Source organism: Tachypleus tridentatus, chromosome 7, assembly GCF_004210375.1.
Source record: "Tachypleus tridentatus isolate NWPU-2018 chromosome 7, ASM421037v1, whole genome shotgun sequence".
Classification (NCBI taxonomy): Eukaryota; Metazoa; Arthropoda; class Merostomata; order Xiphosura; family Limulidae; genus Tachypleus; species Tachypleus tridentatus.
This window is the reverse complement of record NC_134831.1, coordinates 129,141,987-129,162,520: the sequence shown is the minus strand read 5'-3', so window position 1 is coordinate 129,162,520 and position 20,534 is coordinate 129,141,987. Positions and strand designations below refer to the sequence as shown.

Sequence of the window (20,534 nt, the reverse complement as noted above, 5' to 3'; positions counted from 1 at the left end):
TATCACAAATAATGATTTATATTTAAACAAAAATTAAAAACGTACTAACAGTATTAAGTCTTCTATCTGGTCTGGAACGAATATTTTATCTACTCTTCACGATGAGCAAATTAATTCTGATTTGATAAGTAGCTAGCGCTCTGTTCTTAACTGTCCTCAAGCCGTTTACAAGCTGACTTCGCCCCAACGAAGATATCTGATCTCCTCGTAGAAATACTAACGTCCAAAGTTAATTATTTGAAGTTATACGATTTATAATGTTCGAAATCTGTAAACTTTCCTGGTCATTTATCGATAGTTTCCCGATTGATAAGCGTTTATCAGTTATAATTTCTGATATTTAAAGAGTATTAACTGTAGCAAACCAACAATATAATAACTGTGTCTTGGCGCTTGGTTCATAAGCTTTAAGGCGAAGTTCGAGAAATTTCAGTTTTAAAGTATATATTGTTAATTATTGCACTCGAGAACCTTCTATAACTTAAGAGAGCCCGGCATGGCCATGTGGGTTAAGGCGTGCGACTTGTAATCTGGGGGTCGCGGGGTCGCATCCTCAGCGCACCAAACTTGCTCCCCCTTGCAGCCGTGGGCGCGTTATAATGTGACGGCCAATCCCACTATTCGTTGGTAAAAGAGTAGCCCAAGCGTTGTCGGTGGGTGGTGATGACTAGCTGCCTTCCCTCTAGTCTTACACTGCTAAATTAGGGACGGCTAGCGCAGATAGCCCTCGAGTAGCTTTACGTGAAATTCAAAAACAAACAACTTTAGAGAATAGAGAGAAATTTCGCGACACGTATTTATCACAATAAGTTGCATGTATTTCTAAACATATACTTAATCGAAACAAACATCGGTATTAAACTAAATGGTAAATCCTTTACACCTGACATTGAGAACCTCTCATGATTTGTAACAAATTTAAGTTAAATAACTTAATATTTTACACATTAATAATTTTATTTTAAAAATCTCAAATGTAGTTTTTTAAACCTTTATCTTGTTATGTGTGTTTTATGGATATTCAATTTCCCACACTACTTACAATGATACAGCTTTGCGCGAAATTCAAACACAACCGATATTTCAGTTTTTTGCTTCTTCTTTTTTTGTTCTGGATATTCCATTAAGAGTAAAATTTTGGAAAGGTTTTATCATGTTACCATGGTACTTACCGCTTTCCTTTCTTTCCAAAATGAATAAATACTATAACATAGTAATGATTATTTCATAGTTCTTCATCAGTTGTATATACACAGTGAATGTTATTTTAACAATATTACAAACTTTTGTAAATAAACAATTAATTCATCTTCAGAACGATAATGAAAAAAACAAACAAACTGTCTTTGTTTGAATGACAAATAATTGATGACCTGATACTGAAATCATCTATAATATGTAATATCAGATCGCAGAACTGTGACTTGTTTGTCTTAGCTTTGCCATGAACTATCAAACAAGCTATTAAAAAAAATAACTTATTTTGAAGTTCTCTGTCCAATAAAAATAGTACGATTTATCTAGTCTAAACAAATACCAATACGAAAGTATTCTGGAATTCGATTAAGTTGTTTTTTTTAAATAAAGCTCTTGATAGATGAGAGACGGCAGATGTCTCTTTAAATTCATACATAAATTATAATACTTTTGATTTCTCAAAACAATTTTGCGAGATTTTATCTCTCTGTCCATCCGTCTATATTTTTCTATCACTAAATAATCATTAAATTCGCTGACCTATAAGATAATGACAAACAATCTAAGAGAAATTATTGAGCAGATAATACGGACTGTGTTCAGCAAAACCCCGTACTCAACCGTACTACTGTCATCGGTGATTGGTAGGCTACGATAGCCTTATTCCGGCATCGTAATAAAAATCACACATCTTCTGTGGCTCGCGTTGAAAAATTATTTATTTAACTCCACATTTCTTTTCAATCCCAGAGGGTAAAAATATCCTTATGTCATTAATCATAACTTTTTTCGTTTATGTATTTTGGAAATGAAATATTCGGTTTGTCTTACCAAAAATAACGTTTCACCAGAAAGTTATATTTCAGTTTTACTTTAAGTATAGGCCCGGCATGACCAGGTGGGTTAAGGCGTGCGACTTGTAACCTGAGGGTCGCGGGTTCGCATCTCCGTCGCACCAAACATGCTCGCCTTTTCAGCCGTGGGAGCGTTATAATGTTACGGTCAATCCCACTATTCTTTGGCAAAAAAGTAGCCCAAGAGTTGGCGGTGGGTGGTGATGACTAGCGGTCTTCCCTCTAGTCTTACACTGTTAAATTAGAGACGGCTAGCATAGATAGCCCTCGAGTAGCTTTGCACGAAGTTCAAAAACAAACAAAACAATACTTTCAGTATAATTTTTATACCTCCTAAGAAACATAAAGTTTACGTTTAACACAAAGATACAATAACAGTAACACTAGGAATTTCTGATCTTAATAACTGCAGTGTTTTGACCAATAGAATCGAGTAATCATCAGGTCAAGGTAACAGTAAATTAGATGAGAATATCCATCATGATATTTTTGTAACGAAGTATATGTATAAGAATGGAAATCAGTACAAAAAAGATATATCTTTTGTCTGCAACGACTAATTATCTCTTTAAATATTACATTAACAGTCGTCAACCCACAACAGTTAAATGTTTATTTGAAATGTCCAAAATCATTAAAAATTTAACGTTTAATCTAGTGAATACTGTAATCTGGGCCAATGATATTTAATGAAACGCCAAATTAGGTTACATGTTTTTCTTTACCCTATAATTCCTTAATTTCAGTATATATTTCAAATTACACATTGGAGTAGCTACTGCCAAAGGTTGTTCGATATAACTTACTTTTGACGAAGTAAACGAAAAGTCTAAACATGTTCATTTATTTTACATATTTATAGTGTATGTGAAAAAAGTCTTAATTTGTTCATCTGTTTTACATATTTATAGTGTACGTGAAAAAAGTGTTAACATGTTAATTTGCATTACATATTTATAGTGTATGTGAAAATAGTCTTAACATGTTAATTTGCTTTACATATTTATAGTGTGCGTGAAAAAAGTCTTAACATGTTAATTTGTTTTACATATTTATAGTGTACGTGAAAAAGTCTTAACATGTTCATTTGTTTTACATATTTATAGTGTATGTGAAAATAGTCTTAACATGTTAATTTGCTTTACATATTTATAGTGTGCGTGAAAAAAGTCTTAACATGTTAATTTGTTTTATAGTGTATGTGAAAATAGTCTTAACATGTTCATTTGTTTTATATATTTATGGCGTATGTGAAAAAAACGTTTTGAACATGTTTGTTTGTCTGAAATATCTACAGTGAAAGAAAAACCTTGATAACAATTGTTTGTTCGAATCGTTCGCTTCACCAGAACATTCTCAGAAGTATCTTCAGTTATAGATATTTGTCAGAAACAACAACAAAAACTACAAGTATGTCTAAAAATGTGTTTCAGTTCTTCAGCAGACGTTTGGCCAATATGTTATCAATACCAGAATGTATACAGTATTCAAAAATATAGTTTTTCCAACAGCTGCACATTTAATTTTTTTGACCGTCTTCAATTGGCCATAATATATCTTCTCCCCTATCTCGTTATCATACAAGTAGTCAGATATGTCTGCACCACGCCCAAGATTGGGCGTTGTGAATTGTTCACGCGAGTTCCTCGTCTCTACAGACCATAGATTTGTTCTGTAAATGATGGATCAGAACGTCCGCTAGTCTGAGTTCTAAAAACAAGCGATCGAAATAAACTACATTAAGCCACTCTCGCAGAATGGCCTTTGATACAATGAACAAACTGCCCTCTGGTGGTTTAAAGATATTGATCTCAGATGACTCAGGAGGTGATTTATTTACTAAAGTTAGTAGATGAGATTGTTTATACAAGCGTTTGTGTGAAAACATGCAAGTCGTATAGCTTCGCGTAAATAATTAGATATTAACTAATTGTTCGAGAAATAAATGTTCGTTATTTTATTACTCAGTATCCTGCTACACTTCTAAATAAAATATTAAAATATTTTTCTCTATAATTGCTACCAAAACCTCGATTGGTCCAATGTGTTGTGTTGTGAAAGTTCACATTCTTTAAAAATGTTCTTGAACGTTTTATTATTAACACTATTTTTCATGTCTGCTCCTAACTTTTATTGTTTTTGTTCTATTAAATTATAAACGAATTAATTAATAGAAAAAAAATATAATCCTTTGTTATTTAATAGAGTTGTTTCCGATGCGGTCATGTTGTTGTGACGCAACAGTTGAGTTGAACTGTTACAAACAACTTACAAGTGACAAACATATTAGATATAATATTTGTGCTGGGTAAGAAGCGTTTTGAATGTCTGTTTTTCGTGTTATAAAAATAACATTCCATTGAAATGTTTGGAGTGTGCTTGTTTTTGAGTTACACTCTCTCTTTTTGAAACGTTTTGAGATCCTTTTGTAAATTACATTTACATTTGTACTGTATGAATTAGGTAAAAAACAATTGTAGAATTTTATTCACTAAGTTACATACACTTTGGTTTAGAAGTGACAAAATCAACTGTTTTTTTTTTTTTCTCACACGTAACACGAAAATTTGTCTTGGAAAGCTCAGGTAATCTTTCACTCAAATGTTACATTGAAAAGCTCAGGTAATCTTTTACCCAAATGTTACTATGGAAAGCGCAGGTAATCTTTTACCTAAATGTTAAATTGGAAAGTTCAAGTAATATTTTAGCCAAATGTTACAATGGAAAGCTTAGGTAATCTTTTACCCAAATGTTACATTAAAAAGCTCAGGTAATCTTTCAGCCAAATGTTACATTGAAAAGCTCAGGTAATCTTTTAGCCAAATGTTACATTGAAAAGCTCAGGTAATCTTTTACCCAAATGTTACTATGGAAAGCGCAGGTAATCTTTTACCTAAATGTTACTATGGAAAGCGCAGGTAATCTTTTACCCAAATGTTACTATGGAAAGCGCAGGTAATCTTTTACCTAAATGTTACATTGGAAAGTTCAAGTAATATTTTAGCCAAATGTTACAATGGAAAGCTTAGGTAATCTTTTACCCAAATGTTACATTAAAAAGCTCAGGTAATCTTTTAGCCAAATGTTACATTGAAAAGCTCAGGTAATCTTTTACCCAAATGTTACTATGGAAAGCGCAGGTAATCTTTTACCTAAATGTTACATTGAAAGTTCAAGTAATATTTTAGCCAAATGTTACAATGGAAAGCTTAGGTAATCTTTCACCGAAATGTTACATTGAAAAGCTCAGGTAATCTTTTACCTAAATGCTACATTAAAAAGCTCAGGTAATCTTTCAGCCAAATGTTACATTGAAAAGCTCAGGTAATCTTTTAGCCAAATGTTACATTGAAAAGCTCAGGTAATCTTTTAGCCAAATGTTACATTGAAAAGCTCAGGTAATCTTTTACCCAAATGTTACATTGGAAAGTTCAAGTAATATTTTAGCCAAATGTTACTATGGAAAGCGCAGGTAATCTTTTACCTAAATGTTACATTGGAAAGTTCAAGTAATATTTTAGCCAAATGTTACTATGGAAAGCGCAGGTAATCTTTTACCTAAATGTTACATTGGAAAGTTCAAGTAATATTTTAGCCAAATGTTACAATGGAAAGCTTAGGTAATCTTTTACCCAAATGTTACATTAAAAAGCTCAGGTAATCTTTTAGCCAAATGTTACATTGAAAAGCTCAGGTAATCTTTTACCCAAATGTTACATTGGAAAGTTCAAGTAATATTTTAGCCAAATGTTACTATGGAAAGCGCAGGTAATCTTTTACCTAAATGTTACATTGGAAAGTTCAAGTAATATTTTAGCCAAATGTTACTATGGAAAGCGCAGGTAATCTTTTACCTAAATGTTACATTGGAAAGTTCAAGTAATATTTTAGCCAAATGTTACAATGGAAAGCTTAGGTAATCTTTTACCCAAATGTTACATTAAAAAGCTCAGGTAATCTTTTAGCCAAATGTTACATTGAAAAGCTCAGGTAATCTTTTACCCAAATGTTACTATGGAAAGCGCAGGTAATCTTTTACCTAAATGTTACATTGGAAAGTTCAAGTAATATTTTAGCCAAATGTTACAATGGAAAGCTTAGGTAATCTTTCACCGAAATGTTACATTGAAAAGCTCAGGTAATCTTTTACCTAAATGCTACATTGAAAAGCACATGTAATCTTGTACCCCTGTGTTACAATGGAAAGCTCAGATAATATTTGATTCCTGTGTTACATTGGAAAGCTCAAGTAATATTTTACCCCTGTGTTACATTGGAAAGCTCAGGTAGTATTTTACCCGTGTGTTACAAAACACTTCACATTGAACTGTCTTTTCCGATCCCTGTGTTACAAAACACTTCACATTGAACTATCTTTTCCGACCCCTGTGTTACAAAACACTTCACATTGAACTGTCTTTTCCGACCCCTGTGTTACAAAACACTTCACATTGCACTGTCTTTTCCGACCCCTGTGTTACAAAACACTTCACATTGAACTGTCTTTTCCGACCCCTGTGTTACAAAACACTTCACATTGAACTGTCTTTTCCGTTCACCTGTTAAAAATATTGCCTTTTATTTATATCAAATCGAAAGTGAAAGAATTAGACATTTTATCTTTCACTATTCTAACATTGCCTTAGGATTAGACATTTTATCTTTCACTATTCTAACATTGCCATAGGATTAGACATTTTATCTTTCACTATTCTAACATTACCTTAGGATTAGACATTTTATATTCCACTATTCTAACATTGCCTTAGGATTAGACATTTTATCTTCCACTATTCTAACATTGCCTTAGGATTAGACATTTTATCTTCCACTATTCTAACATTGCCTCAGGATTAGACATTTTATCTTCCACTATTCTAACATTGCCTGCACGTATTTACGCACTGCTCCTGTTTTAACCCACGCACAACTCTAGATTTCAGTTATATTTAGTTAAGAATTCTAAAATGTTTTTTTTTCGTATCTTTCTAAAAAATAGTGTCTTGGAGTGAGTAGATATTCCAATAGACATGTATTGCATGTATCATTTTGTTATGGTGATAAAATATTGCTTATCTGCTAGAATTTTAATGTGTTTTTTTTTTCCCAGTACGTGTTTGGATTTGTTAAGATAACATTTTATTTCTAAATCATCAGTCATATCTTGGATTTAGATAGTGGCTTTTCATATATAACTTGTATTGATAATATATGTATATATTATTTCAGATAACTATAGTAACATAAAAGCATTGCAGGTACGGAACACGCAAGTAGACAGTGCAGTAATTACAGACTTTGGATGATAGAATGTATCACAGTAGGAGTGGTATCTGAAGATGTAGGACATGGAGAGGAGATTTAAATGCTCGGATTCGTAGTAGTTTACACGTGAAACTATCATTCGCAGACTGTAGCCAAATGTGGGGGAAGTAATTACATTTGATGTGACAAAAAATAAACTATTCTTCACAGACCACTTTAAAAATGGTGGAGGCGTTCAGAAAGATTTATTACGTGAATTTAACATTCTACTTACTTAACAATTGTATAACTGTACGAACAGTTTAGTTAAAGCTAAGAAAAATAGGCAAATACGTAATATTAAGTAGAATTTATTATACTAATTCTACTGCAAAGTATCATACAACATTCTCATTCACACTCGAACCTTCTCGTCACCAGGCTATTTGTAGCGTTGGCGTCGACTGCGCAAGAGCCAATGAGAATGCTGGCACTATTGAAGAACCACCAATTGTTTTAGACCTCCAAGAAGGCGATTGGCTAAAGTAAGTAAATTTTCTAGTTTGTTTTATTTTTTATCATAAGAACATTGTATCATTAAAAAGAATGGGTTTTTTAGCTTAATATGATTTATTAAATTACTATGTTTCTTACCGGTTAAATGTTTCCTCGATGGGTAGTAATAGCAAAAATCTATCTCCAAAAGGAATTCTATAGATTCTATAAGATACAGTGTGTGTGTGTTTTCTTATTGCAAAGCCACATCAGGCTATCTGCTGAGCCCACCGAGGGGAATCGAACCCCTGATTTTAGCGTAAGATACAGTGAAATATTACAGTTTGTAATCTTGGGGTCGTTTCTTTCCCTTCTTTTATAACATCATTGTATACACTCATCTTCCATGATACACCTTTGTAGAACAAATTTCACAATTAATTTCTTTCGACCGGAACTAAAGAATCATTTCTACCACGTTTTTCCCCAGGGGTGAATTAACAAGTTGACAACGTGTCCAGACGTTATTTTTTGTTTAATATTGAAAGATCGTTTCGTTCGTTTTCTTATAGCAAAGCCACAGCGGGCTATCTGCTGAGCCGACCGAGGGGAATCGAACCCCTAATTTTAGCGTTGTAAATCCGTAGACATAGCGCTCTACTAGCGGGGGGCCACATTGAAAGAAAAACAAAAGGTAGACCTATAGCACACGTGAACATATTTATACAGCTTTTAATTTGTGTACGGCTCCCCAACATACCAAGTTATTTTCATCTGTTTTGTGTGTTTTTCTTATATCAAAGCCACATCTGGCTATTATCTGCTGAGTCCAGCGAGGGGAATCGAACCCCTGATTTCGCATTAGTATATGATAAGTTTTCATCGTAAGAACGATAATACATAACAGAAGTAATTGTCTTCAACTTTAGAATGTGAGCAGTATTTTTATTAACTATGTCTAATGTTATCCATTTGTATTTAAGTAATATTTTACAATCTACAAGAGACATGCAAACATAGCCCAATTCAGCGTACATGTAATAATCAAAAGTGTCGAAAACGTTCAAACTAAAACGATCTACCCAGCAGGTTTTATTTTATTATATTCAAAATAAGTACAAATTGTATTGTTTGGTCTTATTTTGACTGAATTTTTAATTAAAAACCACATATGTGGACACATAATATAACACAAGGAACGTCAAAAATCAATTGATTTTCAAGAATGTCTTTGCTTTCCCCCGCTAGTACAGCGTTAAGTCTACGGATTTACAACGCTAAAATCAGGGGTTCGATTTCCCTCGGTGGGCTCAGCAGATAGCCCGATGTGGCTTTGATATAAGAAAGGTGCAAAAGGTGTCTTTGCTTACCCATCCTTGATAAAGTAAATATTTAAGCCCGTCCTCTATTTTTCTAGAAATAATCTATTCTCTTCTTAAATTCCTGCAAGAGGCTAACATCCACAACTGTAACGTATTTGTAAATGACCATCCCAAACAGATTAACCATATGATGTGCTAAATTGTTGCTCAGGTAAGAACAGAGAGGTCTTTAGTATTGAGTGGGATTGGGGGATCCTGAGAAAAGGAAACAGACAACGGAAATTCAGCCCAAATTATAAATGTGTTTGTTTTTAATTATTATTTGTTAGTCACCGTCAGCTATAGCGCTTAGAAATACCAGAAATAAATTTTAAATTTTTATTCACGAGTTATAAAGCACGTGTAGTTTTGCCTTTACCTAAATATCTTTCATATAGTTTACTACTTTCTAGATTAATACAATAACAAATCCATATATTTTTTCTACTTGCTGAATACATTTCATATTTTTAAAAAACAGCGAAGACAGACAAAAGTCTGCTTTAATTTAAATGTCCGTCATGTCAAGTGGCACGGCGGCATGTCTGCGGACTTATGACGCTAACATCCGGCTCTCGATATCCGTCATGGGCAGCGCATAGATAGCCCATTGTATATCTTTGTGCTTAATTACAAACAAAGAAACTGATTTGAATCTGAGCATCATATTTCTTATGTTGATTACTTAGGTTATGTAAAGCTTTGGTTTACCTAATTCTTAAATAGTGACAAGTAGCCTAAAGGGTGAATTTGCGATGTAAGGAAAGTGTGAAAGAAACAGTAAAATAGAACGCGTTCTATGAATGCTCAGATAAATCAGTTTAAAGAAAATAAACTGAAGTATTGATAGAGATTGATTTAATAAAGTTTGAGTGTGGAAAAAATTGTCAAGTTATCTTTTGTTAATATATTATGTATAGATAAACTTTTTGTTTTCAAAGTAAAAGTGCTTCACATCTCAGCATGGATCAGATTGTTAACTTGAAATTAATTAAACGTCTCTCTCTTTAACAGGTTAAAACTTGTTTATTCATGTTTGACAAAGACAGATGATGGATTTCATGCAAGGCTGGTGTGGCTAGGTGGTTAAGGCGTTCGACTCGTAATCCGCGTGCCCGATTCCCCTTCGCTCCAAACATGCTCGCCCTTTCAGCCGTGAAGGCGTCATAATGTTACGGTCAATCCCACTATTCGTTGGTAAAAGAGTAGCCCAAGAGTTAGCGATTGGTAGTGATGACTAGCTGCCTTCCCTCTAGTCTTACACTGCTAAATTAGAAACGGATAGCGCAGATAGCCATCGTGTAGTTTTTAGCGAAATTAAAAACAAACAAACCATTTTATGTATCAGTATAATATCAACTTACTCATCATTTCACCGTGAATTAGTTTCGAGTCGATATTAAATTTAATAAAAATCATATACATACTGAAGTTATTTTGTCGCAATATGCAGTATCTTTAATACGATTAACGTGTGTGTTTTCTTATATCAAAATTACAGAGGGCTACCTGCTACGTTCACTGAGTGGAATCGAGCCTCAGATTTTAGCATTGTAAATCAATGATTAATACTAGTACAAACGCCAATACGTCTACAAACAGATACCGAATAGACTATTAAGCTAGGAAATGAAATAAGTATTTGTTATTCTAAAAATTGTTGAATAAAATCTAGCAGTACAGAAATACTTATGAACTTTTAATATAGTTTCTGTAAGCGTTTGTAAGTTATCAATTTCAGACTCTTCCATAAGAAGTTTTCCCTCAAACTTTATTTTATATTTTGGTAGAAAGCAGATAAAAATCAATCATTTGACAAATTTAAGACATTTTTTCTCATCACGAAGACGATGCAAAGAATAAATTTGTGTAATGTTTCCAGACTTCTTTTCGTAAAAGATGGACAAAGGATAAGTGCAAGATTTATGTAGCACGTGTCAAGACGCCCTCTATTAGCTTTCAAACATATATCTTCAACCTAAATTTACTGGATAAATAAATCATAAAATTCAAATGTAGTTTTTCATTCAGTGTTATAGAAACAGTTTAGACCTAATCGAGAAAACCAACTGGTCGAAGTCAACTTCAAATATTTCTCCTCCATCAATCCTGTAAGTGCACAGGGCGGGCATGGTCCAGTAGTTAATATACTTGAAAGGTAAATTTGAGGGTTCAAGGTTCGAGTCACACTGTCACAAAAACGAGCTCCACACTCTAGGATCGTGAGTGTGTTATAAGAGTAACTGCTTATCCTAATATTCGGTCAAACAAGAGACATCCAAGTGCCTGAAGTGGGTGTTGTTGACTAACTGCATTCCTTTTAGCTTATCAGTTACAGTTTAGGAATGGATATATGCAGATAGCCCTTTGTGTATTTCTACGAAAAAATTCTAAAACAAACAAACAAACAACCCATAAGTGCCTTCGTCCATTCCTCTCTAATTATTTTCAATTTCATCAGCACAGTCGTCTATTCTTATTGTCTTGATAACTATATCCATCCATTCTTTGTTCTTTCTTCCTTATTTTCATAAGTGTATCCATTAGTTCTTCAATTGATGCATATGATCACTTGATGTTTTTTCATTACCAGACTCATTAAGCCATATATTCTGTCCCATATCCAGATTCCCTCAGCTCACCTTTACAGCCACGTATTCAGTCATTCGTTTCTTTAAAATTTTCAATAATTTTCATCTTGATTGTTATTTATTCCTCTATCTTAACTTTCATTAATTTAATTATTTACTTTCACTATCATTAATTTATCTGTCTATTTTCTACCCATCAAAGAATCCGTTGAAGCAACCCATTTTCGTGAACACATAAGCTTATTCCAACACTTAGGAATCTACCCACTCACGAGATTATTTCAGAATTCGTAAAACCCACTTATCTCCAGATTCACGAATCTTCTTGGCGAAAATGCATCATTGTCGTTTCCAGAGACGTCTGTTCTTAGAAACGTGTATGACAAGCAGGTAACGTTATTTTATTTGGTGTTTCGAACATCTTGTAACTGATTTACATGTAGATAAAATACTAAAAATATAATTTGTTACATCAATCAGAATTATGCCGGTACGTGACCTTCTAAGGTTTTGAAGAAAGAATTATCAATTTATATGCATATAAGATTAAGAAACGTGCAAGCTCTCTCTCTATCTTTCTTTATATATCAAGGAGAAATAACAGAGATGGTTTTATACAATCAAGTATCAAAAGATGATTTTGTGTAATATACTGAATTATAAAGCGCGTACCACCAGAGCGGCTCCCATCTTGGGTGTAAATCACCTTCTAGCTTCTGGTATCTTCTAAAACAAGTTGGCAACCATTCCTTTCAGGTCTGTCAGTGATTACACATTGGACTAGAAATAAGAGGTTTTACAAAAAAAAATCTTTATAGATGTGAAGGTCTTATATAAGTTTGAATTATAATGTTCAAACCCGACAGAGAACATGTGCTCATTCACCAAATTATCTCAGAATTCTTATATTCAGTTTCATGATTCTTCTCGGTATCTCTTATTTGTTAAGGTTCACGGTGAAAACAGTATAAAAACTAAAATTATAATGAATAATTAAAAAACAACGTTTTCTATTTACACAATTAAAACTTTAACCAAAACTACTAGAAAAAAAAAGAGAGTTTATCTGTGGGATCCACTTTGTCACCACTCATATGTGACTTTTGTATGGATAGTTTTGAAAGTGAAGTGTTGAAACAATGTTAAATTTAAACCAAAAGCTTGGATAAGGAATGTAGATTACATGTTCTTAGTGTGTTGACATGGCAACAGTAAACAACAAAAATTTTCTAGTTGTTTAAATGGTAAAGGCCCGGCATGGCTATTTGGGTTAAGGGTTCGACTTGTAATCTGAGGGTCGCGGGTTCGAATCCTCGTCGCGCCAAACATGCTCACCCTTTCAGCCGTGAGGGCGTTATAATGTGACGATCAATCCCACTATTCATTGGTAAAAGAGTAGATCAAGAGTTGGCGGTGGGTGGTGATAACTAGCTGCCTTCCCTCTAGTCTTACACTGTTAAATTAGGGACAGCTAGTGCAGATAGCCCTCGAGTAACTTTGCGCGAAATTCAAAAAGCAAACAAACAAGTGGTCAGGCGTTGTCTAGTTATTGGCATGCTGAACTAAATTCGTGGTTAAAGTCGATATGCGATATGCCGATAAGCATGTTCCGCTCTCTCTTTAAGCTTTGAAGGATTGAAAGCTGTTAATTCCACTAATTCAAGGAATTGTTAAGAGTAGCCACATAGGCGGGTAATGTTGCTGACTGATTATTCTTCCTTGTAACCTGGAAGGTCAAATTAGGAATAGCTCAGCCTAAACTTTAGCAGTCTCTACCCTTGACCATTTAGCCCAGGTGGCGCATACAGTGCACTTCGGGTTGAACATAGTGTTTGTTTCGTATCTACCGCCGTCCCTAATACTGACTCTACCACCCACCATCCACATTAAAGAATTGATTGTCATTTTTATAACGAACTCACGTTCTTTTGAGGCAAAATTAGTAATATGAACACTCGTGACTCTAGCTCTCTGATAGGTTAACACTTTTAGAAATATGCTTACCTTAACAACAATAATCAGAGGGAAGAAACTTATCAGCTCATCTGAAGTGACCGGTGAGATATTCATATAATTGTTTGTTTGTTTTTTGGAATTTCGCATAAAGCTACTCGAGGGCTATCTGTGCTAGCCGTTCCTAATTTAGCAGTGTAAGACTAAAGGGAAGGCAGCTAGTCATCACCACCCACCACCAACTCTTGGGCTCCTCTTTTACCAACGAATAGTGGGATTGACTGTCACATTATAACGCCTCCACGGCTGGGAGGGCGAGCATGTTTGGCGCGACCGGGATGCGAACCCGCGACCCTCAGATTACGAGTCTCACGCCTTAACACGCTTGGCCATGGCGAGCCTTTATTCATATAAGACTAGAAATATTGTACTCTGCAGTGGTTAAGAAACTGATAAATGTATTTTTCAAACCATCTGTTTTGTACAGAAACTAGCTGCCTTTGAAAAACAGACAGACGTGTGGATAAAAATTTAACGAAACTCGTTCATTATATAGTTTTTTTACTAAGTTTACAATTCGTACACTCGTTATCAAATCAGTCGAAAATAAGTTCTGGTTTTGTGGTCATTAGATATTTTGAACATATCTTTCTTATTTTAAACTAAGTATCTAGTAATTGTTCTCTTTCAATTTTCAACGCTCTGTTATATATAGGTTCAAACTGTAACCAACAGGTGCTATTGAGAGCGTAACATGTACGTTTTGAAGCAAAATTGATTAAATAAGGAAAGTGTGTGTTTTGTTATAGCAAAGCCACATCGGGTTATCTGTTGTGTCCACTGAGGAGAATCGACCCCCTGAGTTTAGCGTTGCCAGTCCAAAGACGTACTGCTGTCCCAGCGGGGGACTATAGAAGAGACGAACAACAACTGAGATGCTCGAACAGTGTAACATAAAGAACAAAAATATTTAATTCTTAAATGCTGCTATCCTGCTATATTAATTTATTACTAAAGATACTAACCGCCTGATAGCTAGAGCAAGTAGAAAGGAATTTTTTTACTCTAGAAAGGAAGAAAAAAATTGTGTCGATACCATGGCTTAAGCATCTGGGTGTTTGGATTCTTAGTATATTTCAATCATTACCACAGTCCAAAGTAAACGATTGGTCTGGTTTTGTTTGGTTTGAATTTCGCGCAAAGCTACACGAAGGCTATCTGCGCTAGCCGTCACTAATTTAGCAGTGTAAGACTAGAGGGAAGGCAACTAGTCATCATCACCAGCCGTCAACTCTTGGGCTACTTTTTTATCAACTAACAGTGAGATTGACTGTAACATTATAACGCCCCAGGGCTGAAAGAGCGAGTGGATTTAATGTAACGGAGATTCGAACCCGCGCCCCTCAGAGTACGAATCGAATGTCTTAATCTCTTGGCCATGCCAAGTCAACGGAATTGTTTGCTAATTAACAACATAAAAACGACAGTTAGGTTTAAAATAGCTTTCTGGCTTTCTTCAGCTAGAAGTTAGAATTTTAAATCCTACGATGTATATTTATAAGGAAAACTTTTCACCAGCAAAACACTAAAAGCTGAAAAAATGTAATTTTAAATATATTTAACACAAACTTGAGTTTATTATGAGACATTTCTGTTAAGGTAAGTAAAATAAGGGCACATATCTCCCGAATATATTTTTATTTACTCAATATTTCGCTATTCTAACTTTTCGAGTTCACTAATAAACATAAATAATTCATTTTATTTATCCAGCATTCAGTTACTTGAAAGTAATTTTGGCCAAAACGCAAACGAAAGCGTTCAGTACATATTTCTTAACACAACTAGCGATGGGAGTCTTGACTGTATAGAGCTGATGTCATCACAAACAGTCAACCAATGGAGACCAGGATCATCCGAGAACTACACGATCAAAGTTGATCACTTCATTTCTGGAATAACCTACCTAAAAAGTATGTATTCAAAATATGAAGTACGTGGGTTTTACGTAGTTTATATCACTGTGTATTAATACAAAATAATGGAGGTTAGCTTTTATATTTTGTGGTAAACCAGTCTAATATTTCAGTATCAATCTTACATCTTGAAAACGAAGACAGATATTCCATTTTTCTAATTAGTATCAACTAACATTCTTAGTGCTCTCAGTAATTTAGTTTTCTACACTTCAAGTATTCAGTATATCGTGGTTGTTATTATTTATAATTAATCACAAAATTACACAATGGGGTATCTTTGCTCTGCCCACCATGGGTATCAAAACCCGGTTTCTAGCGGTGTGAGTCTGCAGACATACTGCTGTGCCACTTGGGCCATATCATCGTAAATTGACAAACCATAAAACTAGAATGTAAAAACACTTTTTAACGTTGTTACAACGTTTTTGTTCAAAATTAGAGGTTTAAACACCGGTTTCCAGGAAAATAAAACACGTTAACAAAATCTAACTGTTCTTCCAGTCACTCCTTCAATCTGTTCCTCTATAAAGTGATAACCTATTATAAATGTCAACATAATTCAGCTAAATGACGAGTTGAAATATCTATTTATCAGTTGGTTTAAAGTCAACGAATGTGCAGTGCCAGCTGGTTTGGGCTCTAAAAGTGACAACATGGTCGCTAGAGTGCGCTTCATCACCTACAGAAGAAAAATGTTCCGGAAAAGGAATCTGTGTTGCCGATTCAGAGAAGGTAAGACAAGCATTTTCATAGAAGGCTGTATTTCTTCCATTGTACGATTAGCGTTAAAGTAAAATTAATTATCCACTACATGGAATGAGTGAAATAAAAGAGATTCACGAGTGTCATGTAGGACTATTAGGTGTTATTTAGTTAATTTTGATTGCTACAAGAAGCTTATATTACTAATATGTTTCCATACAAACCTATTTAATGTGTCGTCGGTTTATTGTGGTCTGTTGCCAAAATACGATTTCCTATTTACAACAGATTGCATGATTATCATACTTTACTATAATATATTACAGTATTACAGTTACCTTCTATCTTTAGCTAAATGCATTACTATTAGTTACCTTTGTTTACAATTGATTGCATTATTATATATTACCATAACGTATTCCAGGTACCTCCTATCTATAACGTAATATTTTACTATTGGTTAAGTCTGCTATATCTTCTTTCCAAAGCATAAGCAGCAAAAATCTATGTGAAGAACATTTAAACTTCGCTTTTTTTTAACAATTTGTTTTTTTTAATTTATGAGGTAAATGAGTTTGTTTTTTAATGAATTCCTGTGGCTCTCGAAACAAATGCACAATCCCTGAACAGCTCCCATATTTATATGAGAAACTGATTTTCTCTATTAATTCTAGCTGAGATAACTGATTAAATAACACACATCTAATTGTTCTTTATTGTGGCCGTATTTAAAGATGAGTTTTTATGAACAGTAAAATGGAATATCTATAGAGCATCAGTTATTACGGCCATATTGAAAGAATGGACAACAGGTGATGACATTGTCATAGTCATATTTAAGCCAAATCCTTTTTAACTTATACAATAAAGTAGTTTAATGAGAGTTGGAGCATTAACATCACTTGACCTCTTCACTGACAGTATTCCTGAGTAGCACTAACATTATTTGACCTCTTCACTGACAGTATTCCTAAGTAACACTAACATCATTTGACCTCTTCAGTAAGTGTATTCCTGAGTAGCACTAACATCACTTGACCTTTTCACTGATAATATTCCTGAGTAGCAATAACATTAGTTGATTTCTTCACTGACAATATTCCTCAGTAACACTAAGATCATTTGACCTCTTCATTAACAGTATTCCTCAGTTGCACTGATATTATTTGACCTTTTCACTGACAATATTCCCGAGTAACTCTAATATCATTTGACCTCTTCACTGACAGTATTCCTCAGTAGCACTAACGTTATTTGACCGCTTCACTGACAATATTCTGATGTTTCTAGTATGTGAGGTATCACAAACGTATGTGAGTACAATTCGGTTGACATCATGATTTAAGTGAAATGTTTAGTTATGTATTGGAACATAAACTTTTTGAAATTGTGGTATGTGCTGTTGCAGAAATGGGGTGTAGACATCTTACATATTGGTATATAATTACGACCATATTCAATGTCTACACTATGACAACTTACACATGAACCCACCTTATACTTAGAACTGTTGACTAGAAAACAAAGATCAGCTTGTTAGAATTTTGTGTAAAATTACAATAACGTAACAGGTAATTGAAACATCAATGAACAAAAGTGTAAAATTACAATAACGTAACAGGTAATTGAAACATCTATGAACAAAAGTGTAAAATTACAATAACGTAACAGGTAATTGAAACATCTATGAACAAAAGTGTAAAATTACAATAACGTAACAGGTAATTGAAACATCTATGAACAAAAGTGTAAAATTACAATAACGTAACAGGTAATTGAAACATCTATGAACAAAAGTGTAAAATTACAATAACGTAACATGTAATTGAAACATCTATGAACAAAAGTATAAAATTACAATAACGTAACAGGTAATTGAAACATCTATGAACAAAAGTGTAAAATTACAATAACGTAACAGGTAATTGAAACATCTATGAACAAAAGTGTAAAATTACAATAACGTAACAGGTAATTGAAACATCTATGAACAAAAGTGTAAAATTACAATAACGTAACAGGTAATTGAAACATCAATGAACAAAAGTGTAAAATTACAATAACGTAACAGGTAATTGAAACATCTATGAACAAAAGTGTAAAATTACAATAACGTAACATGTAATTGAAACATCTATGAACAAAAGTATAAAATTACAATAACGTAACAGGTAATTGAAACATCAATGAACAAAAGTGTAAAATTACAATAACGTAACAGGTAATTGAAACATCTATGAACAAAATATATGCCAGTAAAAACTGTAATTCGACAGAAGATATAAGTTAAAAATGAATAAACTAAACTAATATGCTTAATAACAAGGCGCTAGTATATAGAAAAAATATTCGAAGTAATTTCTATGATAATTTAGGGTTAATCACAAAACTCGTGCTTACGTTTACTCTCACTAAATACTTTCTTATGTACTTCTCAGTAAGTAGTTTTCCAAATAACTATATTAATAACCTTGAATTATTTATATAACATAGACGTTTGAAATCTTAAAAATCTCTATATTACAAATTAAAATATTGACATAAACCTAAATAATAATTTCATCTTCATCAGAATTCTCACCTTTGTATTATATTTAGGTTTCAGTTTTGATCTCCAATCAGATTAGCTGCGGCACTATAAAGTACTCCCCATTAACTGAACTATATCTACTGAGTATTAAGATACTGTTACAGGTTTAGTGAGGTTTTGTGGTTACCTTAGTTATACGGCTGATTGAAGATGAGGCAAGGTGAAAAAAATCATGGTAATCTTAGACTAAAGCCGTATAAACAATAACAACAAGTGGCTTAGACATACAACAACCACAAATAAAACTAAGGTCGAGTTTCTTAATAGCGAAGTTTTTATGTAATTCACAAACTCACCGTTACAGTAAACGACTTTAAACGTTCCAGTCTACGACATTTATCTCAATCGGCTATCCGTGCTGCTCCGAGAACTTTAGCGTTACAAACCTTCAAGCTTACGGTTGAACCACCGGGACTGACTGCATTATTCTAATATTTAGATTTTCCTGTTTTTGAAATTAATATAAAAAATCACAGTGCTCTGCATTACACGTACATACGAAAACAGCATTTTTAAGCTGAGAACAACGTTTCGACCTTACTAGGTTATCTTCGGGTTATCAAAGGTAAATTTTTATTTCAAGTGGGTTGTTCGTCATCAGGAAAAATAGCACTGTTTTACTTTATCAGTCTGTGATGTGGAAGAAGAAAAAAGTAAACATTTTGATGCATCGTGTGTTTTTTTAAAGATTAATACAACCTCGAATCCACCACAGTTTAAACTTTTAACACGAATCTCATAATTTCACAGAGACCGAGCAGCTGAGCTTAAGCAAAGATAACAACCACTACCTTCTTCAATTTCGCGTTTTAAGACTCGAAGATTTTTAAATTTTATTAAAGAAATGACGACTCGCTTCAATTTTATTTATAGAATCCTGTGTGTTATTCTTTGAAATAGCTGCAAATCTTTCTACCTGTGGCATATTAAAAGGCTTAGTTGTCATCAATTAATGCATTACTGCAGAAACGAAATTTTAAAAGCAGTAATAAAACTTTAAATGACAACTAAACTTTCCTTTATCAACTGCTTTAAGTATTTTAATTTTTGTTGTAAAACAGCAGGTATTATGGATAAGCTTGAGTCTAATGTGTTGTTTTGTTTAGGCTTGAAGGATCTGCCATTAAAACGATTAATTTTTATCTTACCCTCAACGTAAAAAGCGTTTACAATCATTGTTTGAAATACGTTTCTAACTTTGCTCAAACCACATTAATTCGGAAACCAGTTAATTGCAATTATAGGTTGTTGTTTTTTCTTTCCCTTTCAGAGCAGTTTTACATGTCATTGTTGCCCAGGATATATTGGTCGCTATTGTGAAGAGAGAGATGGTTGCCGTGGAAAGCCTTGCAATCATGGTGGATTTTGTGTAGATATTACAGAAGGACTTGCTAATGCAACTTACCAATGCCTTTGTCCTCATGGTAGGACGTAATGTTGATTTCTTTCTGCAAATACAAAATAGATAATTGTTAGTCAATTATTAGTCTCTTTACACATTTCTTAATCTTTCTAGGACTTTAGATTTTATGGACTATTTTCAATATATTTTAGTTCATTTTCTTTTC

General features: G+C 33.5%; 1 protein-coding gene across 1 annotated transcript in view; it reads left to right on the top strand.

Moving 5' to 3' along the window:
* The window catches only part of LOC143258113 (uncharacterized), a 51,208-nt gene that overhangs the window by 10,401 nt on the left and 20,273 nt on the right, over nucleotides 1-20,534 (top strand). Inside the window, exons 2-5 of the mRNA XM_076517129.1 lie at nucleotides 7,737-7,840; nucleotides 15,469-15,668; nucleotides 16,270-16,406; nucleotides 20,237-20,390. Coding sequence (XP_076373244.1) covers nucleotides 7,737-7,840; nucleotides 15,469-15,668; nucleotides 16,270-16,406; nucleotides 20,237-20,390 — 595 coding nt within the window. The remainder of the gene's footprint in view (nucleotides 1-7,736; nucleotides 7,841-15,468; nucleotides 15,669-16,269; nucleotides 16,407-20,236; nucleotides 20,391-20,534) is intronic.